Genomic DNA, 20,498 nt, shown 5'->3' with positions numbered 1-20,498 from the left:
TCTTCAATTTAACAAATAAAATATCTGGTGAATAATAATTGACTCAATTCTATTTTTATGTTAATAATACAGTATTTATTAAAAAAACGAAATATAAGTCTATTACATTTTAAATAAATTCGAAGTAATTTTTAGCCTCACCTTTTTATAATGTCGATCAGTCCATCCACACACCACCTTCTTGTGTGTAGATGCCGCGGCTCCGTTGTAATACTACTTTGCCTTTGTCGAACTTCGTAAGATTTTCATGTAAGAAGAGCTTTTCTTTCTATTTATTTGATGCTTATATGAATGTGCCGAATGTAGGAGGTTTTTATTGATTTATTAGCAGACAATTTTGAATTTGGTTTACTTATTATCTCTCTGCCTTTTCTTTTGACATAAAACTCCACGAGGCTTTGTTGGCCTAGCCTAGCCCTCCCCTGACTAGGCCTAGCTAGCTATGGTATGCCTAACTTAGCCTCGATTCCAGCATGCAACCAAGCAACCAACCCTATAGTATAGAGTATAAAGTTACAGAACAGCCCTTCTCTAAGCTAGGCCTAGGTTATGTTAGGAAGGCCTAGAGAAGTAGTACTAAAGCCTATATATGACAGATTTTATTGCGGTCACTTTTTTATGGGGCGCAATATACATTTTCGGCATTATTTTTAAATTAATATAGATTTAAAATTGATATTAATTATTATAATAGGAGCTAGATAGATTATTTTACTGTGCGTCTGGATACATTTTATTTGGTTACATCATTGAATATTCATTAAGCCTATTATTATAATTAAATTTTTTAATTTTACAGATGTCTCGGAGAAGAATATGCATGCAAATTTGTAAACATTGTTTTCTGATTTAATATAAATATTAATTTTGTTAACATAGTTTAATGTTATTTTTAGGTATAGCTTTCCGTTCACAATGGTCTTCCCTTCCTTTGGACCTTAAGTTTATGTTATAATTAATATAGTATGGTAATGATTTATGGTTTATACTGGTTTTACACCTTACAACAAGTACTGTAAATAGTTAATTTACACAACAGTAATTTTTGTATATCATCAGTAGATAACAAATTGTTTCTTATTTTTAGTTTAGTTTGAAAAAAAAACAATGACGGTTGAAAAGAATGAAGCTGAAATAGATGTCGTCACTGAGAATGGTGAAGACATCACTCCAAAAAAAGATGGAGGTGTCCTAAAAAAGATCATTAAAGAAGGTGACACAACTGAAAATGATCAGCCACGGCTAGGTGACGAAGTATCTGTACATTATGTTGGAACATTGTTGAGTGGAGAACAATTTGATTCCAGTCGAGATAGAGGCTCACTCTTTCAATTCAAATTGGGCAAAGGTGAGAGAGCTGTATGACTGACATAATCAAAGAATATTGTATTCCCATCATTATTCACAGCAGTCTGTTTTAGGAATGCGTGAAGGGGTTCTATAGAAGAGTATCTACAGTACTTGAGTACAGTATACACTTTCATAAAGCATACTGTATACGCGCCTTGATATCATCATCTTAAATGCTAATCGTCATTAGACATTGCGCGTCTCACTTGCATTCGCCACTCAGTACATTTTTGAGCAAGCATGTGTATATTTCCGCATGTGAAAATTTCTGTTTTCTTTTTTATGTTTGCCATCCATGTTGTTTTTGGTCTTCCTTTTGGTCTTTCTCTAAGCCTCTATCAGAGTGCGCCTTGAGATACTCTTCCATAAAAGCGTATCTCAATTTAACTTTAGTATACACATTCATAAAGTGTACTGATACTTTACTTGAGTATTACTTTTTCATAGCGTATACAACTTGAGTACACTTTCATGGAGCGAATAATACTCAAGTTTCTGCTACTTACAGGATATATTTTATTTGTTTCATTTTTAGGGCAGGTAATTAAGGCGTGGGATTTAGGAGTTGCAACAATGAGAAGAGGAGAAATAAGTGTGTTTACATGTAAACCAGAATATGCATATGGATCAAGAGGTTTCATTATTTTTATAATAACACTTTTATTAACCCCTTTACATGGTTATCATTGTATAATAATATTAGTGAAAAGGTTCATCCGGATCTCTATAATATATTGATAAGACCAGGGAAGAGTTAAATTACAAGTAATTTAACTCTTCCCTGATAAGACTACTTTTTTTTGATGACCCAATATATATTTGATAATGATTAAGCTGCGTTGAGTAATCAGTTTTAAAAATTTAACAGATTTTTTCAAATATATATTCGATCATCATAAAAATCTTTTATCAATCTTTTATTATATTGTTTTGAAATACAATATCTCCCAAAATGTTGTTGACAATATATAGTAATTAATTTTAGTATTTTTAATCCACAAAATGTGTCCTTTAAATTTGATTGGTTGATTTCATATCATGAGCTGTTATTTTCTTCTATTTCAACAATTAAATGTACTAATTGATCGTGCTGTAAGCTTTTTATAAAATGATTTCTGCGCGGAAAAATAAATGTGTGGAGTGCACTGTCTATTACTGCTCTGTTCCGCTGTCAGAGAAAATGCTTCTTTTATAGCCCAACCATTCAAATTCTAATATTGAATGTATTATAAAATGGAAAAAAATAAAATTTAATGAATGTATACAGTAGAACATTTCAGTTAATCGTTCAACTAATGAAAATATTCTCCCCATTCAACTCATAAACATTCATTATTTGTATAATAATAACATTTTGAGATTTTGTTTTGTACAATATTTAACAGGTCATTTGAAATAATCATCTTAGGAAGAAAACATTCTAAACAGATGAATTTGTTTCATTTTAGGTAAAGGAAAAATTCCAGCAAATTCAACACTTGTTTTTGAGGTTGAGCTCTTTGATTGGAAAGGTGAAGATTTAACAGAAGAAAAAGATGGTGGTGTCATTGTAAGAATCCAGACAGAGGGAGAAGGTGAAGAAACACCAATAGATGGCTCAACAGTAAAAAGTAGGTGCATTTTATGATCTAACTAAAAGTAAACATTTAAGAATCATCTTCATCATTATGTAAATTTGTTTCAGAAATTGCTGTGTCATACCAAATTTAAAGTAAAATAAACCTACACAAGCTTTTTTCAACTTATAATTAAGTATGAACTCCCTCCTGACAAAAAACCAAACATGTAAAGGTACGCTTATGTTAACGGAACTAGAAGGAACTCAACTCAAATGTGCAAGAGCGCTTTTGTCAACTTCTAGACCAACTGAAAGTAACTGGTGTGTGAGCACATTATGTAGACACTGGAACTGATTGTAACTAGTTGTGGTTTTCTGGGTGCACAATGCAATCATTCATATGGAACATCAAACTGATTACTACTGGTCGCGGTTACCCATACTGCACTCATTACACATTTCAACGTTTTCAGTTGTGTTTAGTTCCTCTAAGTCCCGGAAAAAGTAGAACATGTTCAACTTAACACAACTGTGTGTATTTCGAGTTGAGGTCAGTTACAATCAGTTGATCGAAACACTTATGTCGACACAGTTGAGTTGAGTTCTGTGTCGAAATAAGCATACCTTTATAGCAACGATGTTAATGCAATACCCACTGTTTCTTTGGGCAAGCTCAGTATAGATGTAAACAAGCTAATAGTGGATTTGAGCCCCACTCAAAACATGTAAAAGTATCGTACTAGTTTACATCAAACATCTGACTAAAGTTCCAATCTACAGTGCAGTTTACTTTCAGTAGTTTGTATTGCAGATAGGAACACGGAAATATATATTGGAAAGATACAATTTATATATTTATAAAAAAAACAATATTAAATTTATATTTTTTGTTAAAGTTCATTTGACAGGTGATTGTAGTGGAAAAGTGTTTGATGACCGTGATGTTTCATTCACCATGGAAGATAGTAAGTATTTTAAATAAAATGTGTATTTGAATGCTTTGAAATCATGTTTTACACACATGTGGGCCTTTTTAAAGATTCGGATTTCTGTTTTGATTTGATTGAAAATGTTATCGGCTGGTGTCCAATAGTGTTAAGGTCCGAAAGTAGAAACAGGAAGTGACTGTAGGGGATTCCCTCTGAAAGAAATGAGTTTTATAAACTGCTTTGCCTAGAAAGTTAATGTTAATTTCATTTATTTATTCTGTTAAAATATAAAAGTGTAAACAAAATTGTCCCAAAACACTCCATTGTAGAGTACCCTTGTTTAACCACCTCTCTTTACTATCTTAATTTTGCACACTGAAACCAATGCAGTGTATTTAATAGATTGTTAAATTGTTTATACACAAAGATCAAAATTATTATGGCATTAACAAAAAATCTTTTTCACTGTTTTGACTTTGTCACTAATTAATATTCCATAATCATTCAACCATGAGAAAAGTTACTTTGCCAACATTTCAATTTGCACTATAAGTATAATACATCAAAAGCATGCATATGATGTGCCACTACATCATTTATGTTCTTGTTTTGTGTGTCTATCGGATAAAAAAAACAATTTCGGTGCAAGACCTATTGTTTATTCGATCATTTGTAGTACATATTTGGAATTATTACAATAAATTATAAATACTACTATTGTAAATACTTTGACGCCACTTTCATTGAACTTTTTAATGTAGCTTCTTTTTATGTGGTTTTGAGTTAACACTAAGTATTATAATGGTGTTTTTATTATATTATATGCAAGCCTGACATTGTTCATAACTAAAGCAACAAATTATTCAGTACATACATGCAGATAGAGAATGAAGTTTCTATTAAAATACCATTATAAGATCCACTATACTAGCCAAATGAACAATACATGGATGCTTGCATACTGTACATTATCTACATAAACAGCTCTTCGTGTGAATTGCACTTGATATTATTCTTCATTCGGAGCCTAGAACCTGATGATTAAAGAGTCATTTTTATCACATTTGTGACAACAGTTTTAGTAATAGTGTGCAAATAAAATGTTTAAATTTTAACTTGAGTCATTTATACATCTAATGGTGTTTTTATAATGTGATAGGCAGTGAACATGGCATTGTTGAAGGTGTGAGTATGGCAATCAAAAACATGCATAAAGGAGAAACGGTCAGTGTTTCTCTGAAACCCAAATATGCATTTAAAGATACTGGCAACCAAGAACTTGGAATTCCAGGCGATGCGAACGTTTCATATACCATTAAACTTGTTGATTTTGAAAAGGTTTGTGTTTTATAACATTCTTCTTATTTATTTGTTGATACAATTATCAAATTTATCCATTTATTTCATGAAATTTGGAATTATTAACATAAATATTAGTAAACCCCTCAACATGATTTTGTGGGATCAAACCATAGCTATCCCTCCCTCAATCTACACTTCTGATGTAGTGCATTTTGGGTAATGAAACTTTTTTTAACTTTTTAACAGTCCTCCAACAAAATATTTTAAGCAGAAACAGGTAATTGAATTATATATACCGTATATTATTACAGTATTTTTATATCGTATATTGATGATATGCAGCAGAAACAGGGCCACAGAGGTAGAAAATAAAAGACAAATTGGAATGACTGTACCAAAAACTGGGCCCATCCCAGATGTCCCCATATGTTTTATGCACAAATTGGATTCTATTATAGTCGTATGCACACCCATACTCTGCTGTTATGATCGTATCATCAATTTGGTACATGAACATATTGTAGTAGTCCTACAGTATATATGATATGTTGTCTTATGTGTGTAATACACTACTGAATTGAAACCTAAAATGTAGACAATCAAAGACTTGTGAATACTGTATATGCAGTTATTTTCGCGCTGGCAAGAAGTTTTGTACGCGAAAATAATGGCATATACAGTACTCTGGATCCTACATTTACAGGGAATGGAAACTTGGGAGATGGATACACCTCAAAAGATTGAAGCAGCAGTACATGCCAAAGAAAGAGGTACCACAAAGTTTAAGGTAATGAAGTAATTTGTATACAGTTACAGTTATATATTATAACAGTATTCTTGAAATTAATTATGCATCACGTGCCATTCGGTATAACAGAAAAGTGACTTTTAATGGTGATAATGAAATATTTTTAGAGTTGTTGTCGTACAAGGTTGTTGACTGATCCACTCTTAGTGCATGCCGTCTGTTCTACTTTGAAATAGAACCTAATAAATTTATCATACTTTTTTTGTACTTTACGTCTGCTTCATAGGCAGGGGCATACTCAGATGCTATCAAGAACTGGACTCGTGTTACATCCTTGTTAGATTATGCCAGTGACCTAGATGATAATGCAGAGCAGAAAGAGAAATGGAATTCATTGAAGTTAGCTGGTTTCCTCAATCTTGCCATGGCATATCTAAAGACGGCAGAATACCTTCAAGCTATCAAAAATTGTGATAAAGTAAGTATATTTTTTAATTGATTGTGACCAAAATACGTACGCGTACACAAGGTCATTCCATAATTTCACCTATGCTACACTGTAGCAGTATACAGTACTGTATATATTTTATATATACATAATAGGCAAATGATAATAAATAATAATAAGCGTATGCATCAGGTCATAGCATGGCATACATCAATATTTTGCGATCATACTTTAACGTACGTGCATGTTTTTTTAAATTAAATGTTACTAAAATTATAAAAATTCTAGTTTTCATTGAATTTATTTGTCAATGTTTGTTCAACATTTTTTAATGTTTAGTAGAGATGCACTGTAAAACTAAATTGTACAGTATGTTTTTGGTTTATACATTTAAAATAAAATTTACAAACTCTTAATATGAATGAAATAATATAATGTTACAAAATTGTCATCATTGCATTTGGACATTTTAGGCATTTGAGATGGATGCAGATTGTGTAAAAGCTTATTACCGTAAAGGTGAAGCTAATATTGGTATGAGCAACCCTGAAATAGCAAAACTAGATTTCCAAAAGGTACTTCAGTTGGATCCTACAAACAAGGCAGCAAAAAATAAAATAGCAGTCTGTGATCACAAAATCAAACAACAGCGTTCAAAAGAGAAGAAAACTTATGGCAATATGTTTGCTAAGTTTGCAGCTCAGGATGCTAAGGTAATGTGAACATCTTTCATTATTTCTATTCATCTCCAATTACATGGGTGTAAAAGTATTTTGTATACTTGTAGTATAATTTTAAAAATGACAGAATACAAATTTTTATAAAGGTAATTCCTAAAATTCATGCTTTATTAAAAAGTAAGCTTAAATCCTTTGTTAATGAATGTTATGAATCCAAAGGTACAAATAATTTCATGAGGTGAAAGATGAAATATTATATTTTTACAAGGAGAATCCAAGTGAAATATAAAAAATTTTGATTTTTTATCGAATGAAATTATTTGGTCCATTACACGAACATAGAACATTCATTATTTGTTTTATAACAACCTACTCTTAATGGGAGGATTGGCCAAAGGCAGTACTCAGAGTAGAACAATTACAGTCAGCATACACTACATAGAACGTATTAGGTCAGCAGTGTGGTTGCTCACTGTGTAACCAAACCAGTGGTGAATCTAGGGGGTGAATATGGTGGCTAGCCACCCCCTTAATTATTTTTAAAAAATAACTAAAAAATTATGTAACCAACCTGGATTCGATGCACCTGACTCTTTTAATTAAGAAGAGTAGGCCTAGAGCTAGGGTTAGCATTATAGTTGTGTGAACCTACATAGTGAAAGAGCTAAGAGTTTAATTTCTATTTATGAATTCAAGAGCTTAAAAAGAAAACGCGATTTAAAATCTTCAGAAAATATCCACAACTGAGTTATTTTCAAAACACACACAATCCTACTACTACCAGCATCACGTGCAGCTCGCTCCCTGTGTGTATGCTGACGTCATCACTCTCTAAAAATACACCATTTTCCATTTCAGTTAATTATCGCCGCCGCCCTGGTCCGTGTGTGCACATGTTATTCTTATTTACACCCCTATACAAAGTGGAGTGTATAATATCGTGAACTTTTTTCTCACATATGAAGGTTTTTTATATAATAATTGTATGCAGTATAAACGATAAAAATAAACGAGAAAGAGGGCCCCTAAGGAAATAACGGGCATTAAAATATGTTGAAAAAAGGCTAAAAATGCCTAAAGTTGGAGGGTCACTTAGGCTTCCTAAACCAGGGGTCTTGGGCCTCTGTGTTACGCCACTGCAGAATACTCTATACATTCTGATAATTGGTGTAAGAAGTATTAAGTATTCTATACAGAGTTACACTATAACAATAATTGATAACAAAATATGATGATAACCATATATTATTTTTTCTCTTATATAAATTCTCTTATGAAGTCTACCTTTGGATGTGAGGATGAGAATCTAAATAAAATCCTTTTCTCATTATTGAAAATCCGAAAAAATATTCTCTAATTTAGTATTCATTAAATCTCACTTGGTTTAATCCCTGCTTCATTTCGTTTTTTCAGTTTAGGTCAGAAATTAATTCAGTAAAATTCTTGCATAACAATAATGCATTTTCATAGAATTTTTAAAATGATTATAGTAATCAAGGTTTCGCCAGTGATTTAATTACTTTGCTATTGAAAAGCATTTTTGTCCTTTTGCCACAACTTAATTAATTTTTTACTGGGTTTATTGGCTTTTGTAAGGAAAACACCAGCATGTAGAACTTCACTTGGCAAGATAGGGACTTCAATCTACTCCTTTAATCTTTTCTTGGCTGCAAATACTAGTTATATCAACAGATTTTCAATGATATAAAATATACTCATAACTTTATTCAATCAATTCGCTGCATCCATTCAATCAATGGAGAATTTTTTTTTTTGTTTGGACCATATTTAATGAGAGTGATCCATCCAGCAGTTGGTGATCATTAGGGACGACCCTCAGAGGTTCACAAGACAAACATATACACATGATGCTCTACATAAACAAAGTCTTATTACAAGTCTTTGGGAGTGGAGTTGTAAATTTGTCCTTAGAAAAAATCCTGACATGTGACGGGACTTGAACCCATGACCCTTGGAGTGGTAGCCAAGCATCATAACCACCAAAAACTCTACTCCAATAAGAATCTTAGACAAGAAGCTAGGCTATTAGCATTCAAAAAGGAAATGCTTGGATTTTTTACTGCGGGGCTAAAACGGCTTTAGTTTTTTTTAATGTTATGATTTTCTGTATTGTAGGCTGAAGAGAAAAGAAGGCAAAAAGAAGATAAAAGAGCAAAAGAGATGTTTAAAAAAGCTGGTGAAGATGCAAGGAAAGATGATGAAAAAAATAATATAGAAAATAGTAGTGAGGAACCTGAGAAAGTAATAGATCAAGATACAAAAGAAAATGATGAAGGAACGGCTGTTGACTAGACTTTACATTCTAATTTAATATCATTATTATCATAGCATAACAGCTAATACTGCATTCCCTCAAATTACTTTTATAAGTGTATGTTTTTATAAGACTTTTGTTATATTAATTTAAATCTTCATAGTTTAATTTCCAACATAAAATCTTATTAAAAGTTTATAAAACTAGACTGTATTTGATGCGGATAGAATATGAATGCTTATTAGTATAATAGAGGTTGGATATACTAAAATGCTTAAAGTACTAGGTACTGTATAACCTATAACTCATTTTTACTGGCGTTTTTTGTAAGAAATATTTCTTGTTACAAATGCTATTTATTGCTACAATTTTTATTTGAGTCTAATAATGTTAATACTGGTATCTATACAATATAAATAGATTGAAAAACAAACGTACATTTGTTGTTTATATTTCTCAGAGAAGGTGAAACATCAATCATTAAGTTGTGTCGTCAAATGGTCTTAAATACTACCTTCAGAAGCTTTTACTGCCTCAACTCTCATTTCAACATACCATATTTATTCGAAAAGACGCCTCCCCCGAATCGAATAAATTCCCCCATAGAACGTCATTTTGAATAAACGCCCCCTTGAATAAACTTTTATTTATTTACTCGAATAAATGCCCCGGTCCTCTATTTATTTACTCGAATAAACGCCCCGGTCCTCTATTTATTTACTCGAATAAACGCCCCGGTCCTCTATTTACTCGAATAAACGCCCCGCCACATGCATTATCTACACAATATTGTATTATAACACATTTCTATTTGTAGTAGAATTCATTGATTAACATTTAATATTTACCAAGCATTTTTTACTGTATTAATTGTGTTGTGTTTTTTCATATCTAGGGGTTATTTATTTGATTATACATGTTACAATGTTACACCCAAAAAAATAAACACCTCTCCCACAACCCTCCTGAACGCCCCGGGACGTTTATTCGAATAAATATGGTATAAGCATTCTGTACTTTAAACAAACTAGGACATCCGTTTAAATTGCCTTGACATACAAAATGTTTCATCAAGGCATCGTATATATAGATGGATGGCCCAAGCAACGGTGCAGATCCTGATGGGATGTCGCAAATGCTTGTGATTCGCTTATCCTGGTGGGATGCCGCAGATCCCAGTTAGATATCGCAGCTCCTGGTGGGATGGCGCAGATTCTGGTGGAATGTGACATATTCTGGTGGAATGGTGCAGATCCTGGTGAGATGGTGCAGATCTTGGTAGGATGGTTCAGATTCTGGTGGTATGGTACAGCTCATGGTAGGGTGGTGCAAATCCTGGTGGGATGGTGCAGATCTTGGTAGGATGGTTCAGATTTTGGTAGTATGGTACAGATCATGGTAGGATGGTGCAGATCTTGGTAGGATGGTGCAGATCCTGATGGTATGGTGCAGATCTTGATGGGATGGTGCAGATCTTGGTAGGATGGTTCAGATCCTGATGGTATGATGCAGATCATGGTGGGATGGTGCAGATCTTGGTAGGATGGTGCAGATCATGGTGGGATGGTGCAGATCTTGGTTGGATGGGCCATATCCTGATGGGATGATGCAGATCCTGGTGGGATGGGCCATATCCTGGTGGGATGGTGCAGATCCTGGTGGGATGGGCCATATCCTAGTGGAATGGTGCAGATCCTGGTTGGATGGTACATGCAGATCGTGGTGCGATTGTGCAAATCCTGGTGCTATGGTGCAGATCGTGGTGGGATGGTGCAGATCGTGGTGGGATGGTGCAGATGGTGGTGGGATGGTGCAGATCGTGGTGGGATGGTGCAGATCCTGGTGCTATGGTACAGATCATGGTGAGATGGTGCAGATCATTGTGGGGTGGGGCAGATCCTGGTGCTATGGTGCAGATCCTGGTGGGATGGTGCAGATCCTGGTGGGATGGTGCAGATCCTGGTGCTATGGTGCAGATCCTGGTGGGATGGTGCAGATCCTGGTGGGATGGCATGCAAATCATGGTGGGATTTTGCTGATCCTGGTGGAATGGTGCATGCAGATCCTGGTTGGATGGTGCTGATCGTGGTGGATACAACTACATTTTATAAAGCAACTTCATATGAATCACAGTACATTTACTGTCAGAAACCGAAAACCGATTTGAGTGTCACAATGGATCGGGGATTCAGATTCAGATTTATTTGGTCCTTGACAGGCACAATCGCTCACATAAAAATACAAAAACATACAAAATATATTTATGTAAAATAAATATAATTATATAATAATATAAAATAAAAAGAGCTGTAATAAAGATACACTATACAAAATAAACTACAAGGCGATGAAAGAATAGTTTAAAATGTTATAGTTTTGATTATTTGCTGTTTTGACGTTTCATAAAATCACATGATTATCAAACATTTGTTCCTCTAAAAGCAAATCAATTTTTGATTGTGTTCATAGTTGTTGGGATTTGTTTGTGTTAGCCTACACTGTATTTTTATTAAAAGAGTAAAATCCATATTATTTGGTGCACAAATACAGTATATACAATTAGAGAGAAAAATAAGATATGCCAAAACATTTTGTCATATGACTAATTATAGGTAATTTTATTTGAATTTTACGTTTTTGGTGTTTTTATTCAACTTAATATTTTTATTTTCGCGCTTTATCAAAGGTTATCCACGTCCGTATACACACCAACATTTGTTTTGCACTTTGTTGGTGTAGTGATCAGATATGGTAACATTAAGTCGAACTACCTCATTACTGAAAGAAATCTGACTAGTTGTGCCATACTAATTTGTACATATAATAAATGTAAATAGTGCAAAAAAAACATAAAAGGAAAAAAGGGAAAAAACACTAAAAGAATAGTTACAACGGAACGCATTGATAATGCTATACTCTACAAGCAAATATTTATTGAGCTATTTTTTATTCTCTTTATATTTATTGATATTATTTCAATTTGTATGTAATGTAAATGTATAAATGATCTCTTGCAGAGAATGTTTAAGATGTAAGGGGATACTTAACATTTATGAATGAAAATATTTATATATTTAAATGTATAATACACAAACATAATCAGAATTTGTATTTATCCAAAATAATTAGGCCTATGTTTTGAAATGTGAGTGAAGCTCACAAAAGACAAAACAGAGTTGTGCCAAATTCTGTAAATTCATGGTTTTTTTTGTTCTTGATTTCTATTACATAGGCCTATTTTAAATTTATACATATATTACCAAAATTTAATATCTGAAATTTATGCCTCGATTTTAATCTGTGTGTACCTTAAAGCGTTGGTTCCCATTTGAACGCAATGGTACGACTGTACTTATTGAAAACCCAAGTGGTTCCACCAACCACAAGCGAAGAAAAGGATGATCCGTGATTGGTCAATCAAACCAAGCTTTATGGTATGGTAGATACCATTCACTCGACTGAAAATCTTTTTCTCGATTTCATACTTAACTGTGTTGCGTCGAAGTTTAATAAACGTCATTCATAATATTCAGATTGGACAAGATGTTCACTCCATTGAGGCAACCAAACGTTTTCAAAACGAAACAAATGAGCTTTTACAGTGCTTTTTCTTTATTGCTCATACAACTATTAACATACATTCACATAATATAAATACATTCTCATAACTTCCTTTTAACACTAATTCAGACATATCCATCAAACAATCATATACCTATATATATATATACTTACTACTATAATTATACAATAAATAATCTTTCTTCTTTCTGTATATTTTACTATTAAATCTGTATTTTCTATACATAACATAATAATTGCTTTTTAATACACGTAGAAGTTCAACATAAACGTTGACTAAATTGCACGTACGGTAGGTCTGTTTCTACCAACTTAATTAATGTAGGCCATAGGCCTACTGTAAGAAATGATGGTCTTTTTATAACCAGACATTCCCAGACTTAGATGATACTTCTCTAGAAGTATAACCCTTAATGAAATACAGTTACAATACAAGGTAATCCCTAATAATATGCTCTTGCTTATTTGATTATTTTTAATTGTGTAAGTGTATATTTTCTACAAGAGCATACATTTTGGAAGAAACTAAATGTAAAACAGTTTGTTGGCAAGTAATTTTTAAATTCCACTATTATCAAAATTTGTAACAAACTTCTACTGTACTTTATGAATATTTCTACAACTGCTTATATTTCGTCTTACATCTGATCTGCTATTATAGCCTAACTTCGTTAGTTATAGTATTAAATTATAGAATATATACTTAATAGTTTTTGGTAATTTTGTAGTAACTAAATAAAGTAAACAATAATGAAAATACATTTAAATACGAAACGTACACACTGTTGTTTGTTGCGACGATATTTACATCTAATTTAGTTTGACTGCTCTCACTGCTTTGTCCTTTATATAGGCCTACCTCGCTTTCAACGGAGAAATATAAAAGTAATATAATTATAGGCACCAGTATATCATTATCTTTTTATTAGGCCTAACTCAAATAATTAGTTTCTATACTACTTTAGTTGCAAAAACGCACTCATCACTTGCAATGCTGATAACGTGTTCAGTTGTATGTCATTGAGTGGTCCTCATGCAATTGGGGAACGGTGCATTTGTACATAGCGCGGCTTGCCGTTTTATTAACACGTCTTACGCTTGTAGTGATAGCTAATACTTTACGATTAATGATGACTTTATTCACAATTCAAAAACTTGAAAAGAAGAATTCTATTTAAATAATCCAAATTATGAGCTGATGTGATCATGTTTTACAAAGCATGATCCATATTCGCGGACTTACAACGTGGAAGATCCGATTGAAATGACTTAACTCTTTGATAAACATCCACTAAGTAAATAAATACATATTTACTTGTATATTTTGTATAAAATGAAATACAAAATTTACAGAGCAATGAGCACCATGTGAATCATAAATGCAGCGAACATTAATGTTATATTCACTATCAACATAAGATCACATTGCAACATTATAAAAATTAAACATTAGTTATAGTAGCCGTTACCTTGGATTTACAAATTATGGTCGTAAGATATTACCTTTTTAGGAAGTTGAATTGCCAAATACGACATTGTACAGCACTTGATAATGCTTTATACTATAAAAAGTTGCTGTCTGATGGAACCTATACCTAAAAAAGACACACTATCCATGGTGTTCATACTCCTAAACCACCGAGTTTGTAAATTCATCATTTAGCAACTTCCCAAACAGACGCAAACAAAATCGAATTATTACACGAGTAACAAGAATTCCTTTTTATTTATGTTGTTTAGGCTTTCTAAAGAAATTATATAAAAATAACGTTCTTATTTTATATCCATAAATTGAACTTCAAAAAAGGGAGACTTCATACTTAGTTTAGATATAACAATTTTCTTAGATGAACATGAGCGATGATGTTTGTATAAGTCTTATGGCTTCACGGGAAATCATACATTTCCGTTCCAAAGGGATCCTGGTTCTCCGTTCTCAAAGTTACAAATTTTACTATTTTTCAACCACTCTTCCCCGCGACATTCTTTGATTTCTAAATATGCCCCTGAGAATGCTAATGAAAAAAACAAAACAAATTGTGCTTATCTAAATTCACTAACATAGTGAAAACATAATCTTTGTTTCTAAATTTAAATATGTATTTCGCCATTGTTAATTTCTGGAATGCAGTATCTACGGGCGTGTATGTTAGTGGCGGGTTAATCTGATTCTACAAGGTGTTCTTCATTTTCATTGGCTGTAGGTTGCACTGATTCTTCCTTTGTTGTGGGATAGACACCATTCGGAGTACCTTCCCCATAATTTGAGTTGTGTATAGATGTTCCAAATGTTGTAGTACTGATGTCCGTCATCGCACCGTATCCCTTGAGTGTATCTGTACCATTCGTGGAAGAGAAGTCGGCAACTTTCGGGTAGTCTGCCCACGGCTGTTTCTCACCAGATGCAAACATACCATAAAATATAACGCCTACAAAATGTATGATGGCAGCAATTAGAAACACTTTCTCCCATTCCTCGGGTGTCTGTGAAATTAATAATACCATACCATAGTGTGTTAATAGATTAAAATTGAGCTTTTAGATCATATAAAGGAACCTCCTCTATTATTCTTTAACAATCTCTCCAATGTTTTCATTTTTGTTGGTTATAAATTTCAACTGATGTATATAAACCTTTGTCATTTGCATGTCAATTGTGACAATTAAATTTCATTTTTAAAGCATTAGTCAAGATTATAATGTGAATGCTATAGATGGCAGACATATCAATTTCCCATGAGAGTTGAACCTTACGGTTGATTGGAAAATAACTTGTAATTAATTTATCTTTTTTCTTGTGGCAATTGCAGGAAATTACTGTAGTCTTTATATGGATGAAACGAGAAAGGTAGCCCTGTAGCAAAAGCATTAAGTTTTGACAGTTAGAAAGAACTTAGATGACTATAAATTTGTAATTTGATTCTCTCTGTAAAGATAATAAGGAACTTATATATACTGTATTATCCTTATTGCAACATTTTTATCACAAATTTAAGCCTACAGAAATTTACTTTATATTATTACAATATAAGCCTACCTTTTCGGACGTGATATTGGTAGTAATTAATGGGCAGAGAATACCAGCAAGTGTGCCTGCCGAATTGGTTATTCCCATCAGAATACTGGCGTAGCGTGGTGCAATATCAAGATGATTAACATTGAAACCTGTAATAAAACAAATAAAAAACCAGATCATATTGAGTTCCAATCGGCTTGAAAAATGATACACATCCAATATTGTGTACATGTCACTTTATACATTAGTTTGAAACCTAGTGAAAATGCCTTTTACCCCAAGGACAAGGTATAATACAGCACAGACTGGGAGTTTCGTAAGATATTAAAGGTATAGTATATTTCTGTTGTTTAACTCCGTAAAATTTAGCACTTTTTATTTCATTATAATCATATTAAATTTGTGTGCAAATTATTTACCCGTCAGCTGTTTTCCATTGAGTATTAATGACGTTTGATGACGCACGTTATCAATATTTAAACAAACACCATTAAAAAATAAAACAGTTGACATACAGCAATTTAATTATGCATTGGAAAAGATACATTTAGAAATATTTCTGAAGATTAGAAGCAAACCAATCGATCAATTTTCATCTACTGCAATTTGCGGTAGAAACAAGATTTGCTTCTAATTATAATACAGTTATGTAAAGCATAATTTAGGATTGCTCTATTAAAACCGAGTGGTTAGAATACTTAATGTCATAGAGAAAGACTCGGGTTTAATTCAATGATTCTCTGATGAAAGTTATGATTTGTACGTTAAATTTTCTTTTTTTTAAACCGTATTATTACGTTTCATTGTTATTCTTGATTATGTTTCTATTCTGCAATTGAAGGAAAGGAATGTTTATTTTGAATTTGAATTTTGAATATAAAATTGCCAGGATGGGAAAGTGTATGTGGCCTGACAGGAACACTCTACCTAAAGCATCATCATAGTACTGTTTTCTATATGTAGTTTCACAACATACTCTATTTAACTACCCTTCTGTCCAGTAAATTATTCGGGAAACACCACTGAGAATCGTTGGAAATTTGTTGATGACATATCGAAGTCAATGACGAATTAGTTGGTTTACAAAAAATGACATGCTATACTCAAGCAATCTCAATGTAACTTTATGAAATCCTAAATACATTACCCCCAATAAGTTACTATAAGTTGTGAAAAATTGATACTGTTTACAATATGTAATTGTTAGGTCTTCAGTTACAAGACAACATAGGTAGGGATATCCAAATTAAAGGTATTATTTCTAGAGCAAGTAGAAGAATGTTTCTTCTTTATGCACTCAAGGGCTATAATGCACCAATTTGTGACATGTTAAATATTGATCAACTCTATATTCGACCACTGATTGAGTATGCATGCGTAGTTTGGCACTCTATCATTACCAAATAAGGACAATGAGAGGTATTATACTGCCCTTAATCGGCTAAAACCCACCAGTTTTTCTGAACGTAGAGAAAAATTAATATTATTTGGAGAAGCCTGAATCCTCAAGTCAGAGAGAGACATCGTAATATGTTGCCTGCTTAAAGAGACAATGTATCTAGATTACGTAACCCCAACAGATTTACATTACCTAGAATGAGCACTAATCGATAAAAACATTTAGCGATTCCCTATATTATAAAAAAAAACCTGAATGCCACCTATTTAATGTAAAAAATAATCAATTGAGCAGTGCAGATAACTTATTTTTTATTTTTAGTATTATATTTTATTATTCCTATTTCATTAATTTAACTTTTGAATTGTATTTTAAGTTTTGTGTGTTAAGTTTATTTGAGTTGTATTGTAATATTATATAGTATATATATTTTGTTATTGTAATGCAAACTTATTTAGCTGTGTGCTATCGTTTTGTACTTGCATGTGAAACCACCTAAAAAGTGGGCATGTCGGTCATATAGGAAAGGATCGATGAGGCCTAACTACATTGAGTCTGAAGTGAATAATCAGTTACGTATGATTGTTTTATGTATAAAATAATAATATATAGGCATTACAATTAGAAACTGTAATTTGGTTATTAAAATCGGGTCAATTTAATAACAATTCTTACCTGAAATTGCAAAGCCACTTGAGCCGACAGCTATTGTCATACAAATGATAGCCATTTTGGCGCCTCTTGCATATGCAGTAATAAGAAGAAATAATGCCTCACCACCAAAACCTGAATTATAAAATACGTTACCGCATTACAAATTCTGAAAATATTCATGAAAATTGTAAATTTGGTGTAAATGTGGGTGTGGTGAGATGTGGTGCCTTTTTTCTTTTGTGTTGAGGTATATAGTAATGTTGGCAATTTTGTTTTAATTCCTTCTGTCTTTTATTTTATGTATGAAATATAAAAATCTAAAATACTCTGATCAAAATACTCGTACTTGTATACATATATATTTTAATGAATATGTTGAATTTATAATAATACTATTACAAAAATCTACTTAAGCTATGTCATTTCTTAAGTATAACAACAAATGGTATTTTCAAATAAATACATTTGACAATAAATTTTATCGTGAATAAAGTACCATCCACAACTCAGAAATCAAGGTTTTACGTATACGGAATCCATAATCAAAAACTTCATCCAATTTGACATGTATAGTCGGCTACTTGAAAGACAGACTATACCTTTTAAACTTAATGAAAATATTTTTTAAGTGCTTTATAAAACGTTTATAAACCAGTCATTGTTCCGTTTCTTTTAAAACCCAATGTATTTGATAAAAAGATATTAATTCATAATATAATAATGTTATGAATAATTAAAGAAATGTACTAAGGATCCACGAAAATGCAAATTTGAGACTGTTACTACTTTATTTTCTTTATATATAATTAGTAATATTATATGTAAGCGAACTATAGATCAAAAAAATGACTAACGCAATTCGAATAGTTAGGAGATAATTTTTGTATCAAATGATTTCAAAGGCTTACCACCACAGTTAAACAGTTTGCGCACGGTGGTCGTTGTCATCAATTGTCGACGTCGAAGGAAATCAGCTAGTTGACCGCCCAGAGGAACAATGATAGCCATTACCAGGTGAGGCAAAGCTGATAATACACCAACCTATTAAATATCAATACGATTGAAAACAATTAATAATTATTATTGAAAAGTATTCAATTTGCTCGTTCGTTTTCCATTAATATATTGTTTTCCTTCGTATACATTTGCATATTGTTAAATATGGGTTTAAAACGAATGTACAATCAAGCTATAATTTAAAAACAAAATACAAGAAAAAAAACAACGTGTCTTGTATTAAATTCCATATATTCTTGTTTTATGCAAAGCATGTTTTATTGATGACTTTGTCTATAATTACCTATCAATCCAATCATTTATTCAGCAGTCAGTAGCAAGCACGTTGTATTATAAAATTAAGAATAGACTTGATCTTTTTTCTCATTAAGAATACATCAGTGATAAATAAATACGAATTTTACATTCTTATAATTTAGTAGTCGGTGGTCGTAAATCAATCATTATACATTGGCAGAGACTTACAGTCTCATTGGGTCAGTCGAGTCAACCTGAAATAGACGCTCGTCTGTTTCATTATTACACTCACATTTTTCCTTTCAATCTTTTATTAATCAATCGATTACTGAAGTTTGAAAAGAAGGGTTTGTTGCCCTTTTCGTCAATATATATGGCATTTATCAACCAGCTTATTACAAATGAATACGATACTTTAGTTTGCATTCATGAATGTGGTGTGCGTGCTATAATGTATTAGCTAGAAGAGTTCGACACTTCATAAGAAGAACGTTATATACAGTATTTCTCTATAAAACCAAAGTACCTTTGATATTTCGTAATGAAATACTTCCTCTAAATAAGATGGTTGACCAGTTAGAAATAAATAAAAAGTCCAGCTTCTTGCAAAATTTGCTACGATTATAGCATAGACAGGCATTGATGTAAAGAAACTTGACCAAGGAGTCGTACTGAACTGTAAAAAATAAACATTACATTAATAATAATACCAATGAAAGATAATGCCAGTAGGCATGGTCAGATAGATGATAAATAAAAACATAGTATTCCCAATAAATTTCTGACTAGTGGATTTTCATAGAAGTGGATTAGTGATTCTGATACCGTTTGCTTCAGCCGGAAGGCTTTCATTTTACATTTTGTCTCAATCAGTTTGTTTTTTTTCTGCTCAAAATTATATTCCAGTTGAAGTATCCCCGTAGGTTTCAGCATCCATGGATATATTCAATAATTGGAAAAGTATTTAGAACTAGAAGTTGTAATGGCTAAACACGGATTGCTTTGTCATCAGTTTCCCATCAGAGTTTTATGAACTTTTAGGAGCCGGTTTACTTACTACACTCGGAGAGATACGATACGAATTTTGACATTCCTGACTGAACTTCAGTGCAAATACCTTTACTTTTACAGCAGGGGCACTGACATTCACTGTCAGAATAATATTAACCTAAACGTGGAATTATTTTATGAACAAATGACAATTAACATTGTTTTGTTTTATTATATATTATTATTCAAACCCACTATCTACTAGGCCTAACTGTTTACAATTACAACCTAATACTCAGTTTTGATGCATGAC

At 32.3% G+C, this 20,498-nt stretch overlaps 2 protein-coding genes across 3 annotated transcripts in view; one reads left to right on the top strand and one right to left on the bottom strand.

The window, feature by feature from the left end:
* Nucleotides 1-167: 167 nt before the first annotated feature.
* LOC144847476 (peptidyl-prolyl cis-trans isomerase FKBP4-like) lies at nt 168-9,720 on the top strand. 2 transcript variants are annotated; one of them, XM_078703860.1, is made up of 10 exons: nt 168-249; nt 1,088-1,348; nt 1,886-1,984; nt 2,799-2,960; nt 3,805-3,873; nt 4,997-5,175; nt 5,843-5,926; nt 6,174-6,365; nt 6,809-7,048; nt 9,152-9,720. In XM_078703860.1, exons 2-10 carry the CDS (start codon nt 1,108-1,110, stop codon nt 9,326-9,328), a joined length of 1,443 nt encoding a protein of 480 aa, XP_078559986.1. In that variant the 5' UTR covers nt 168-249; nt 1,088-1,107; the 3' UTR covers nt 9,329-9,720. The 2 variants fall into 2 exon arrangements, with proteins under 2 accessions (XP_078559986.1, XP_078559987.1); XM_078703861.1 differs by having other exon boundaries at nt 174-249; nt 1,093-1,348.
* Nucleotides 9,721-14,626: 4,906 nt separating this feature from the next.
* LOC144849194 (vesicular glutamate transporter 1-like) overlaps nt 14,627-20,498 on the bottom strand; it is a 55,037-nt gene continuing 49,165 nt past the window's right edge. The window contains exons 8-12 of the mRNA XM_078706235.1: nt 19,722-19,871; nt 18,850-18,982; nt 17,963-18,073; nt 15,910-16,037; nt 14,627-15,356 (exon numbers count right to left, since the gene is read on the bottom strand). Coding sequence (XP_078562361.1) covers nt 15,033-15,356; nt 15,910-16,037; nt 17,963-18,073; nt 18,850-18,982; nt 19,722-19,871 — 846 coding nt within the window. The 3' untranslated portion in view covers nt 14,627-15,032. The remainder of the gene's footprint in view (nt 15,357-15,909; nt 16,038-17,962; nt 18,074-18,849; nt 18,983-19,721; nt 19,872-20,498) is intronic.

This window comes from Antedon bifida, chromosome 7 (assembly GCF_963402885.1).
Source record: "Antedon bifida chromosome 7, ecAntBifi1.1, whole genome shotgun sequence".
NCBI classification, from domain to species: Eukaryota; Metazoa; Echinodermata; class Crinoidea; order Comatulida; family Antedonidae; genus Antedon; species Antedon bifida.
This window is presented reverse-complemented; position numbering and strand designations above follow the sequence as displayed.